General features: G+C 44.6%; 1 protein-coding gene across 1 annotated transcript in view; it reads right to left on the bottom strand.

Moving 5' to 3' along the window:
• Nucleotides 1–13,687, bottom strand: part of LOC130273794 (enoyl-CoA hydratase EchA19-like) — a 113,811-nt gene that overhangs the window by 54,313 nt on the left and 45,811 nt on the right. Inside the window, exon 2 of the mRNA XM_056521123.1 lies at nt 10,270–10,437. Within this exon, the coding sequence (XP_056377098.1) occupies nt 10,270–10,437 (168 nt within the window). The remainder of the gene's footprint in view (nt 1–10,269; nt 10,438–13,687) is intronic.

Raw genomic sequence — 13,687 nt, 5'->3', positions numbered from 1 at the left:
CCCCTATCCACAGGATAGGGGATAATTATCTGATTGTAGGGGGTTTGACCGCTGGGACCCCCCACGATCACCTCTACGGGGCCCGGCTCTCCCGTGCAGGAGGCGTTCCGGCCTCAGCATGACGCCACGGCCAACACGCCTCCTCCATGTAGTTCTATGGGAGAGGGGGGGATGCAGCGTTCATGCCTCTCCCATAGAGCTGTATGGGAGGGGGCGTGGAGGGGGCGTACCGTCGATCCTCACTGAAGTGAGCTGTCACAGAGCGGCAATGTCTGGGCCCGTCCGGGAGATCGCGAGGGGGCCCAGCGGTCGGGACCCCTCCGCGATCAAACATTTATATCCTATCCTGTGGATAGGGGATAAGATTTTAAGGTTGCAGATGTCCTTTAAAGATTTTTCTGTCCTAGAACCGGACATTTTAGCCTTCCTGGACCTTTTCCAACCTCATATGATGTAGTACAATACAAGCCATAGTATTAAGAATAGGCTAGTGCTGCATTAGGTTGCTGAATACAAAGACAGTTAACAAAGGTTTGGAAAGACAAAAATGTTCAGTACTATTACTTTGTTACCCTACTAAGGCCACATGCCGTTTGCATCCGAGCCGTTCAGGGTCCGGTTTGCTCCTACTGGGTCTCGGCGAACCCCATTCATTTGCATGGTGTCCGTTGGTAATATGGTAATTTTGCAAGAGTTTAGTGGCGAAAAAAATAGTACTTTCACTATTTGTTTTTTCTGCCAAACCTGATGGAACTGCCGATGGAGCTCCACCTAACGAAGCCCGACCATAGTGTGAAGGAGCCCTAATGGATAACCTACTAAAGTGAATTCTGCACTACAGCTGCCAGCAGAGTATAGGCTGCCACTGGGTAACTACCTACAGATTACTAGAAAAAAAATCAGATTGACAGCTAACACTACAAAATCAAGTGCCCAATGTATTTGGAAAAATAGCTCAAAACTACCTTCATAAAGTGCAATGGATAGAGTGCCACCTAGTGGTGCATTATGAAAAGCACACCCTTCAAAAACAGCCCAACTTGCATTTGGCTGGATTTACAAGGTGTAAACTAGACGAAGCACTGATTCCATGACTCCTAGTACTGCACTGCTTGCACTATTTATTCAGGATGCTGAGAAGGTACAGTTAGTGCTAACTATCTTTACTAAGACGTCTACACTTAATATAAAGTGGATCAGTCAGAGACAGTTTGCTTTCAGGTGCTATTTATTTTGGGAATTTCATTGCAGTCGACCACCTTCATACATCAAAAATCTCCTTTTCTGGTTTATGCAATAAGTACAATAAGAACAGTCTCTTATTTAAGAATGTACAAAAAAAAATCTGGCAAAGAGAAATTGAGCCATTAAGGCTAGATTTATGAGGTGTAAAGGAAAGGCACAAAAATGTATTGTTACGCCGAGCGCTCCGGGTCCCCGTTCCTCCCCGGAGCGCTCGCCTCATCCTCGCTACTACAGCGCCCCGGTCAGATCCACTGACCGGGTGCGCTGCGGTACCGCCTCCAGCCGGGATGCGATTCGCGATGCGGGTGGCGCCCGCTCGCGATGCGCACCCCGGCTCCCGTACCTGACTCGCTCTCCGTCGGTCCTGTCCCGGCGCGCGCGGCCCCGCTCCCTAGGGCGCGCGCGCGCCGGGTCTCTGCGATTTAAAGGGCCACTGCGCCGCTGATTGGCGCAGTGGTTCTAATTAGTGTATTCACCTGTGCACTCCATGTATATACCTCACTTCCCCTGCACTCCCTCGCCGGATCTTGTTGCCCTTGTGCCTAGTGAAAGCGTTCCCTTGTTTGTTCCTAGCCTGTGTTCCAGACCTCCTGCCGTTGCCCCTGACTACGATCCTTGCTGCCTGCCCCGACCTTCTGCTACGTCCGACCTTGCTTCTGTCTACTCCCTTGTACCGCGCCTATCTTCAGCAGTCAGAGAGGTTGAGCCGTTGCTAGTGGATACGACTTGGTCACTACCGCCGCAGCAAGACCATCCCGCTTTGCGGCGGGCTCTGGTGAATACCAGTAGTGACTTAGAACCGATCCACTAGCACGGTCCACGCCAATCCCTCTCTGGCACAGAGGATCCACCTCCTGCCAGCCGGCATCGTGACAGTAGATCCGGCCATGGATTCCGCTGAGGTGCCGCTGTCAAGTCTTGCCGACATTTCCACGATGATCACCCAACGAAATCACCAGCTGGCATACTTGACCACCGTGACACAGCAACTGAAGTCACAGTTACAGCAGCTGCTGTCACTGACACAGCAGCTGCAACTGCAACAACCATCTCCTCCGCCGGCTCCTGCAACTCCTCCGCAGTGTCCGGCCGCTCCTAACCCCTGCTTGTCCCTGCCGGACAAATTTGATGGGGACTCTAGACTCTGCCGTGGTCTCCTTTCTGGAAAGGCCTTGTCTTGGGCCACACCGCTCTGGGACCGCAATGATCCTGCCACAGCCACAGTCCAGTCCTTCTTCGCTGAGGTCCGTGGTGTCTTCGAGGAGCCTGCCCGAGCTTCTTCTGCCGAGACTGCCCTGCTGAACCTGGCCCAGGGTGTTTCTTCCGTTGGCGAGTACGCCATTCAGTTCCGTGCTCTTGCTTCCGAGTTGTCCTGGAATAGTGAGGCCCTCTGCGCGACCTTTAAAAAAGGCCTATCCAGCAACATTAAAGATGTTCTGGCCGCACGAGAAACTCCTGCTCACCTACATGAACTCATTCATCTTGCCACTCGCATTGACATGCGTTCTTCCGGATGGCGTCTGGAGCTCCGCCTGGATATGGACTTTGTTCGCACGAGGCATTTTTTCCCCCCGGCTCCTCTCTCCTCTGGTCCTCTGCAATCCGTTCCTGTGCCTCCCGCCGTGGAGGCTATGAAGGTTGACCGGTCTCGCTTGACACCTCAAGAGAGGACACAACGCCGCATGGAGAATCTTTGCCTGTACTATGCCGGTACCGAACACTTCCTGAAGGATTGTCCTATCCGTCCTCCCCGCCTGGAAAGACGTACGCTGACTCCGCACAAAGGTGACACAGTTCTTGATGTCAACTCTGCTTCTCCACGCCTTACTGTGCCTGTGCGGATATCTGCCTCTACCTTCTCCTTCTCTACTATGGCCTTCTTGGATTCCGGATCTGCAGGAAATTTTTTTTTGGCCTCTCTTATCAACAGGTTCAACGTCCCTGTGACCAGTCTCGCCAGACCCCTCTACATCAATTGTGTTAACAATGAAAGATTGGACTGTGCCGTGCGTTACCGCACGGAACCCCTCCTAATGTGCATCGGACCTCTTCACGAAAAAATTGAGTTTTTGGTCCTCAGGTTCTTTGGCCCCAAGAAGAGGGGGAGACCCAAGGGGGGGGGTACTGTTACGCCGAGCGCTCCGGGTCCCCGTTCCTCCCCGGAGCGCTCGCCTCATCCTCGCTACTACAGCGCCCCGGTCAGATCCACTGACCGGGTGCGCTGCGGTACCGCCTCCAGCCGGGATGCGATTCGCGATGCGGGTGGCGCCCGCTCGCGATGCGCACCCCGGCTCCCGTACCTGACTCGCTCTCCGTCGGTCCTGTCCCGGGCGCGCGCGCGCCGGGTCTCTGCGATTTAAAGGGCCACTGCGCCGCTGATTGGCGCAGTGGTTCTAATTAGTGTGTTCACCTGTGCACTCCATGTATATACCTCACTTCCCCTGCACTCCCTCGCCGGATCTTGTTGCCCTTGTGCCTAGTGAAAGCGTTCCCTTGTTTGTTCCTAGCCTGTGTTCCAGACCTCCTGCCGTTGCCCCTGACTACGATCCTTGCTGCCTGCCCCGACCTTCTGCTACGTCCGACCTTGCTTCTGTCTACTCCCTTGTACCGCGCCTATCTTCAGCAGTCAGAGAGGTTGAGCCGTTGCTAGTGGATACGACCTGGTCACTACCGCCGCAGCAAGACCATCCCGCTTTGCGGCGGGCTCTGGTGAATACCAGTAGTGACTTAGAACCGATCCACTAGCACGGTCCACGCCAATCCCTCTCTGGCACAGAGGATCCACCTCCTGCCAGCCGGCATCGTGACATGTATGTTTCAAGGCAAAAAACACTTTTGTAAAACTGTGTTTCTCACGTGTACATTAAAAACTCACAAAAGAAAAAAACTGGAGTCATTTAAACCATGATTATCACAAAATATATAAATCTTTATTAGTAGGTATCAAAAAGGGGGCCACTCTGGTTTCACATTCACTGCTCGTATTACATAAATATTGCCAAAAAGTGACTTACATACATATCCCAAAAACAGTTAGGCTGGGTTCACATCACGTTTTCTCCCATACGGGAGCACATATGGCAGGGGTGAGCTAAAACCTCGCACTCCCGTATGCCTTTCTATGCGCTCCCGTATGTAATTCATGTAATTCATTTCAATGAGCCGGCCGGAGTGCTCCGTATGCGCTTTTAAAACCGGACCTAAAACCGTGGTTGATCACAGTTTTAGGTCCGGTGAAAAAGCGCATACAGCGCAAAAATGATTTCAATGGAAGCATTGAAGTGTAATCCACGCTAAGAATGAACATGACACTCTTTTATTTTACACACTGAAAATGTGCCAAGTGTGTATTTTCCATTGAAATCAGTGGGACTTGTTTTGTATGTGTATTACACACGTATTTAGGTGCAGAACACCCAATATGTTGCTCCATAATGTACATGAAAAAACACACTAAGCATTGACTCTACAATACTGTAGGATCCCCTCCTCCATCCCACGTGTATGGCTGAAGTAGTGGTGCTCAGCAGAAGATTTAAAGCAACAAGTACATTCAAATAAACCACATAAGAGGTAACAGAAATCTACATCCCTCACCATCTAAAGTATGTAGAATTAAACCATACTGTATTCAGGCTAAGTTTTCAGGCAATGAGTCAATAGGGAATTATAAAATGCCAAACTCACTTTGTGTTTTGGGGTTTGGCGTTTTTTTTTTTTTTTTTTTTTCTGCTTTAGGGTGTTTTTGGGGACACTGGCAGTTCCCCACAATCACATGCTGAGACCATAGGTACAATATGGTCTCAGCATGCGCAGCGAAACGCGTTGCATCTTGGTTATTAAAGTCCATTTGTCTCCTGGTCGGTCAGTGCCGTGTGAGCCGGATCCTTCTATTTAAGCCATTCTTTCTACCTGGTGTCATTTACCAGAGGATGGCAGACGACAATGTCTTTATCATTGTTGTGTATGAATCTACACAACCACCCATAGTGAGCAGTCATTCATTCCTTATCTCACACTCGGTATTAACATTACTACTCTATGGAGCGCTTGTTTTTCTAATGCTGAGACCATAGAATTTATTGCTGAGAAATCTCTGCATTTCCACAGGAAAGGGGATCTATCTGTTCATGCTCCAACCTCTTTCTGTATAGCCCTGCATTTAGTTTTGATGTTACCAGAGCCAGGGCTACACATCAAGATGACAGGCAGGAACAAGGGTAGTGAGTCAAGTTCTGTTCACATTTTGCGTTTTTAGCATTTTAATGTAAAATGTGAACAGATCCTTCATGTACTTTATGGGTGTCTCATAGATGGAGTGCGTTTTCCCTAAAAACAGCTAGCCTTAACCCCCAATTATTACCCCAGTATCCACCGCCACAGAAGTACTGGGAAGAGCTGCTACCAACAAGCCTTGAGCATCAAAAATGGCACTCCTGGGACTAGCAGTACCAGGCTGATGTTATTTAGGTTGGGGAGGGCCAAAAGCAATGGTCCTTCCTTACCGATTCTGGTAACGTCAGGCTGCTGTTGCTGGGTTGGTATCTGGCTAATAATGTAAAGGCAGGAAATCCCACGTTTGTTTTTCAAAAATAAACAGAAAAAAAAAAGTTGCCGGGCAGCTGAGCAGACACACAGGGCTACCCTGCCGCAGTCCTGTGTGCAGTAGGGGTTGGAGGTGGGCCCAGCACCCTGCCGCACACAAAGGGCTTGGGTTGGATAGCACTGTGTGTCTGCTCATAGTGGAATGCGCATCGTATTTCCTGCTGCCCGACGGATTTCCTGCAGTGTGAAGATTCACTATGTTTAACCCTACCCTAAATGGGTGTATTCACACGTACAGGATCCTGTGGATATTTGATGAAGAGGATTTGCAGATGCAAATTTTATGCTGCAGAGTTTAATGCAAATGATATGCCGAACACAGTTTCAAATCCTGTGCATCAAATGGGCCCAGTACAGTAGTACAGTATGTGTAAATAGGCCATGAACATGCCTTCTTATTTTATTAATTTTTTTAACAAAAAGGCATGTCAGAAACACAAGATGTGAACAGAGCCTGACTCACCACCCACAGGATAGGGTATAAGACCACTGGGCCAGTGATTGGCTGAGCCAGCCGTCACTTGCATTTTTCTCAAAAGGGGGGGCCGCTCTGCTCTGAGGACATGTAAGTAGCAAGGGCCCGATACCCCCCAATCAGACACTTATCCCCTATTGGCAAAGCACTCAGCCCAGCAAGGTGATAGAGTCAACCAGTGGTCTATACAGATTGCTGCTTTACTGAATGTTCCAGGTTGAAAAATGCCCAAAAAAAGCCATAGCCTTAAAAAGTTGTTCAGGAACACAACAACAGGTGTTTCTATATATTAGCTTGGGTTTATGGGCTCTATCATAGCTGGTTGGCACTCAGACTGCTATATGTTAGGCTAGGAGGGTAGTTAAAGAAGCTAAATCACTGTGCATACTCCATAGTTGGTATCTGTCCACAATGTAGTATAATTAACAGTTATGAGAAAATGTTTCCACATAAACAAAGCAAAACATGCTTTTTATGGAAAAGTGTGCCACAATACTGTAATCATATTTTTATAGGAACTTTTATAATGCCTTTGTTCTACCTTTCATGTCCTCTGGTTAAACATGAAATAGGGCCATGTTTGTATCTTAAAGTGCACTTGTCATTTCAGGTAGTGTGTGTACAGAAGGAGAAGCACTATTTTTGGCTATAACTGAATATTCACCAGTTTTCCCCTCTGTAGGTTCCATCTCTAATTTTCAGTTGTGAGCTATTGAATATAGACTAGCTGCTATGACATCTCTCAAACTGCACACACAGAGAAGAGGAAATTCTGTTCCCCTATATCTCTATAGCTGACTCTCAGAGCAGCAGGAGGACATTATAGAACAGTACTGAGCAGTATAAGCGGTGAATCCAGCACTATTAACCCCTTGCCACAGAACACTGTCTTTAAACTGCGCTGCAGCTCGGAAGGGGTATGAAGCAAGCTCAGGAGCAGAGCTCGCTTCATACCCGCTTGGTCCCAGCTGCTATTAGCACATGGGGCCTGTGGCTAATGCCAAACATCGCTGATCAGGCCAATGTCTGGCATTAACCCTTTAGATGCCATGATCAAAGTTTATTACCGCGTCTAAAAATGGCAAAATCTACTGCTGGTAGCTCAGGGTAGCTGAAAAAAATGTAAGCAATCAAATAGTCCCATCAAAACAAAAATGGTATCAATAAAAACTAAAGACCATGCTCAAAAAAATCAGCCCTCATACATCCCTGTGTGCGGAAAACTAAGTCAGAAGCGGACAATTTTAGGCATACTAATTATTGTACAAAAAGTTGTAAATTTATAAATGTAGTAAAATAAAATAAAACCTATACAAGTTAAGTATCTTCGTAATCCTATGGACCAGCAAAATAAAGATAACATGTACAGAATTTTTTATTTTATTTTTTCAATTTCTCCCCACATTTTTTTTTTCTTTTCGCTTTGGATTTGGTGGTAAAATGAGTTATGTCCTTACAAAGTACAGTTGGTGGCACAAAAACAAGCCCTTATATGGGTCTGTAAGTGGAAAATTGAAAGCCTTATGGCTATTAGTGAGAAGGGAAAAATGAAACCTCCCTAAAAAAAGTTGGACTGGTCCTTAAGGGGTTAAGTGATATAGCAGTTCTGTAAGCTCCCTACCTGCTCCTGTCTCTCTCCAGCCACTTCCCTCTGTACAGAGATGAGTTTAGGAAGGAAGGAGGGAGGAGAAGGAGAGAAGCCTGTTAAGGGGAAAAAATGCATTTTTCTCTCATAGATTACAAAGTTTTATATTGCCATGTACTACTGTGTTTTACAGAGTTTGTTGAAACAACAATGACATTTAAATGCTATTTACTTACTTAATAATAATAATTTATATACCCCATCCAACCATGATCTGTGACTGTTCTTTTACAATTCTGAAAAGTCATTACTACTAAGTGTGTTATCAACAATGGCTAAGGAAGCTTGAAAGTGTAGCTCCAACCAAGTACTATATAATCCAATATTTCCCTACCTAGTAGTAATCTAGCCCTAACCCCCTACCTGGCTTCAAATTTTTTTTAATCGCTTTAATAGAGCAGATTTAGTGCTTCTAAATCTGCTCTATAAAGCAGGGCAGGAAGCAGCGCTTCCCAGCAGGCGCAACGTCACTGACGCCTTGCTGGGCGCTTGCTTCCGCCCTCACATCATCTATGCATGAGTGTTATTTATCAAATAGGGTGCCTCCAGCTGTTTCCCAGCATGCCATGATTGCTATTAGCTGTAAGGCCATTCTGAGAATTGTAGTTGTGAAACAGCTGGAGGCACCCTATTAGATAAATAACACTCATGCCTAGTGCTGGGCGGTATACAGTACTGGTATGAACAGGATACCGTTTTTTTTTTCTTCCAGCAGTGTCACAAGAATTCCTCCCGCGAGCGTGATTGTTACCATCACTGCTAGCGGGGTCCCTGTGTCCACTAGCGGTGTCACAAGAATGCTGAGCGCGAGCGCGACTCTGTTCCCCGTCCCTGTCAGCTCTCAGGGTACGGGAACAGATTTAAAAGCCTTGCGCGCAGCTAACGTAGTACTGCGCAGGCGCATCACTACGCAAATAGCGTAGGGCTAACGTAGGCAGCGCTAGGAGCCTGGCGTTAGCCCTACGCTATTTGCGTAGTACTGCGCATGCGCAGTACTACGTTAGCTGCGCGCAAAGCTTTTAAATCTGTTCCCGTACCCTGAGAGCTGACAGGGACGGGGAACAGAGCCGCGCTCGGCATTCTTGTGACACCGCTAGTGGGCACAGGGACCCCGCTAGTGGTGATGGTAGCGATCGCGCTGGCGGGGGGCACATTTGACACCGCTAGTGGGCACAGGCACCCCGCTCGTGCGGTGGAGGGGGGGGGTTAGGCCAGTGGAGCTGGCCAATGCACGCGGCCCCAGCTATCAGCATGCTCGCTCTCGTCTGTCTGATTGACAGGCGGGAGCGAGCACCGCAGTGACTGAATTTCAACTCATTGCCAGGCTTAAATGAGTGGAAATTCTGTAGTGACGTCACTGCCGAATGCATTCGGCCACTAGGAGGGCGACCCCTAGTGGCCAAATTTAAAAGTGATTTTAAACTGGTTTAAAATCACTTTTTTTAGTTAAAGTATATTAGAGATATGTTGTAGTACTTAAGTACTACAACATATCAATTTTTTGATATCATGACAGTGCCCATTGAAGTGTTCTAATGTTATGTCCCACATCATCTTACATGGTAAAGTACATAATCTTGTACACTGTAATTTGCACTGTCCATTGTTTCACATGGGTTATATCTCTATATAAAGCACTAGCTTTAGATTGTTTGAATTGGTAGGGGAAACAGAGAAGTAATATGTTTTAGTTTTAGACAGTTTGAATAGGTAGAGGATACAGAGAAGTCATATGTCCTCCTACAGTGACCAAAAATCTTTATAAAATCCCTTTCACATTTTATTACAAAATCAACTGGTGGAACCTGAAGACATACAATCTAACAATAGAGAGAGGACAGAATAATGCAACATTACGTAAAGTATTAAGTATAACATTAAGTATAAGTGTTAAGTAAAATACTGTAAATATTCCAACACGTGCAAATTTGTCTATCATCTGTTATTTTTCCATAACCAATATTATAGAGTTTTGAGTGTTCTTTTGCCTAAATCGAGTCATTTTATATGAAATCAGTGACTTCAACATTCAATGGTCTATTTCACTTATGATTTAGGTGTTATTTAGGAGCAGTGAATAATAATTTTAACCTTACATCTTGCAATACTGACAAGGCAATTGGCACTTTCCAAAACTCACAAGGAAGTAAAGGGAAAACTACAGATGCAAAGTGTAAAAATACAAAAAAGATTAATAAAAAACACAAAAAAAACTCCAACCCCCTGGCAAACTTGACTTGTGGAGGATTGGGATATTGGGGTTAAATATGTATTTAGGAAACAATAAAATAACACTCACCCAATCCATGGAGAACGGCTGCTGTAAGGGAAGGGTCCTTCTCAAATTCATCAAATGCCTGTACAAGCTGGGATGCAGTCTCCGGATTTACAGCATTTCTGGCTTCAGGTCTATTAATGCCAATTGTTAAAATAGTACCATGTCTTTCTGTAATGACATTCATAGTGCCTGCAAAGAAGAAGGAAAACAACAAAATAAAAACTAGCAAACTAAAATTTGCATTCTTCATCAATAGTATAAATTTAACCCCTTAAGGATTGGGGGTTTTTCCCGTTTTTGCATTTTCGTTTTTTGCTCCTTGCCTTTAAAAAATCATAACTCTTTCAATTTTGCACCTAAAAATCCATATGATGGCTTATTTTTTGCGACACCAATTCTACTTTGTAATGACGTCAGTCATTTTGCCCACAAATCTACGGTGAAACAGAAAAAAAAATCATTGTGCGACAAAATTGAAAAAAAAAACGCAGTTTTGTAACTTTTGGGGGCTTCCGTTTCTACGTAGTACATTTTTCGGTAAAAATTACACCTTATCTTTATTCTGTAGGTCCATACGATTAAAATGATCCCCTACTTATATAGGTTTGATTTTGTCAGACTTCTGGAAAAAATCATAACTACATGCAGGAAAATTAATACGTTTAAAATTGTCATCTTCTGACCCCTATAACTTTTTTATTTTTCCGTGTATGGGGCGGTATGAGGGCTCATTTTTTGCGCCGTGATCTGAAGTTTTTAACGGTACGATTTTTGCATTGATAGGACTTATTGATCATTTTTAAATGATATAAAAAGTGACCAAAAATGCACTATTTTGGACTTTGGAATTTTTTTGCGTGCACGCCATTGACCGAGCGGTTTAATTAATGATATATTTTTATAATTCGGACATTTCCGCACGCGGTAAAACCATATAAGTTTATTTTTATTTACACTGTGTTTTTTTTTTTTATTGGAAAAGGGGGGTGATTCAAACTTCTAATAGGGGAGGAGTTAAATGATCTTTATTCACTTTTTTTTTTCACTTTTTTTTTGCAGTGTTATAGCTCCCATAGGGACCTATAACACTGCACACACTGGTCTTTATCATTGATCACTGGTTTCTCATAAGAAACCAGTGATCAACGATTCTGCCGCATGACTGCTCATGCCTGGATCTCAGGCAATGAGCAGTCATTCGGCAATGGGACAGCGAGGAGGCAGGTAGGGGCCCTCCCGCTGTCCTGTAAGCTGTTCGGGATGCCGCGATTAGCCGCGGCTATCCCGAACAGCCCGACTGAGCTAGCCGGCAACTTTCACTTTCACTTTAGTCAGCTCTGAGCGTGCGGCTAAAGGGTTAATAGCGCGCGGCGCAGCGATCGGCGCTGCGCGCTATTAGAGGCGGGTCCCGACTTCACTATGACGCCGGGCCCGCCGTGATATGATGCAGGGTTACTGTTTTTTTTTCTGTCCTTGTCTATTGCCCATCTATCCCTATTTTTTTTTAAAGGGGTTATCCAGGGAGAAAAAACATTTTAATATATCAACTGGCTCCAGAAAGTTCATAAGACTTGTAAATTACTTCTATTAAAAAATCTTAATCCTTTCAGTACTTATGAGCTGATGAAGTTGAATTGTTCTTTTCTGTCTACGTGCTCTCTGATCACACGTGTCTCGGGAACCGCCCAGTTTAGAAGCAAATCCCCATAGCAAACCTCTTCTACTCTGTACAGTTCCCGAGACAAGCAGAGATGTCAGCAGAGAGCACTGTTGCCAGACAGAAAACAACAACTCAACTTCAACAGCTGATAATTATTGAAAGGATTAAGATTTTATAATAGAAGTAATTTACAAATCTGTTTTATTTTCTGGAGCCAGTTGAATTTAAAAAAAAAAAAAAAAAGTTTTTTCCTGGAATACCCCTTTACTTACAATAGAAATGTTTATTTGTCTACCTGGTAGTGTGCTCACTTACCAGGCAGACATCCCCAGCAGGCACGATGTCACTGATGCCTGCTGGGCGCCGACTTCTGCCCTTAGCTCATCTATGCTGCGCTCCCGTCAGGAGCGCACAGGGAGCATGCACAGGCTGACTGAATTCAGACTGATCAGTCCTAATTCAGCTGTGACGTCACCCGCTCTGCAGCCGGCCACTAGGAGGGAGACCCCTAGTAGCCGGATTTTCATGAGGGAATTAAAATAATTTACAGACAGAAAAAAAATTGAAGTATATTAGAGATATGTTGTTGTACATAAGTACTATAACATATAAAAAAAAAATGATGACAGTGCCCATTTAAGCAAAACAATGACATTTTACATACACACAGTTATATGGCCTTTAGTATACCTCTTGATCAGAAAAAAGAAAGCAGTCTTTGTAGTGCCAACTGTAAGCATATATCTGGGTATGTTTCTTGAGCTCCTTCCAAAAGCCATTACACAAGCCATTCACACCAGCAGAACCCCACCATGTACTGAAGAGGAGCAATAGCTCTTCACTTGGCTTGTTTACAGTTGTGCCATTGGTAGCTGCCTGTAGGTGACACTAGGGAGATACGTTCTAGAACTATACTGCATTCTTGAAATATATGACAAAACTGTCCATACTGGGAGGGAATATATATAAATGTGCACGTGAATAACTTCACTGTGTATTCTCCCTACATATCTTACAACTACTCTAAACGTGAGTGTATGTAACTATTTACACAACAATATGTGTGGATCATTTCATTCTAGCCTTTTTCTCATTATATTTTTATTTGGATGACAAGAATTTACACTTTACTACATTCACATGACAGACTTTAGCATTTTATTGGATGACCTAAGCACTTCTTGGAAATGTTCATGCAACTGCTTCTTTGGAAAAAATACAATGACAATTATTACATATGGCTTTGTGCTCTGTTAGCAGACAAAAAAACATGAAAAAATAGCTGTGAAGCCAGGGATGCATGGTACATGAATTAACTCCTTAAGGACGCAGCCCTTTTTCACCTTAAGGACTGAGCCCTTTTTCGCAATTATGACCACCGTAGCTTTACGAATTAAAAACTCGAAAACGCTTTTACCGAACATTCTGATATTGTTTTTTTCGTGACATATTCTACTTTATTTTGGTGGTAAATTTCCGGCGTTACTTGCATCCTTTTTTGGTGAAAAATCCCAAAATTTCATGAAAATTTGGAAAATTTAGCATTTTTCTAACTTTGAAGCTCTCTACTTGTAAGGAAAATGGATATTCCCAATAAATTTAATTTTTCCTCACAAATACAATATGTCCACTTTATGTTGGCATCATAAAATGGACATATTTTTGCTTTTTGAAAAAATTAGAGGGCTTCAAAGTAGATCACAGGGGACCCCAGCGGGCGGACCCCCGTGATCTAAAACGTATCCCCTATCCTGCGGATAGGGAATAAGGATTTTGTAT

Source organism: Hyla sarda, chromosome 5 (assembly GCF_029499605.1).
Source record: "Hyla sarda isolate aHylSar1 chromosome 5, aHylSar1.hap1, whole genome shotgun sequence".
NCBI lineage: Eukaryota > Metazoa > Chordata > Amphibia > Anura > Hylidae > Hyla > Hyla sarda.
This window is presented reverse-complemented; position numbering and strand designations above follow the sequence as displayed.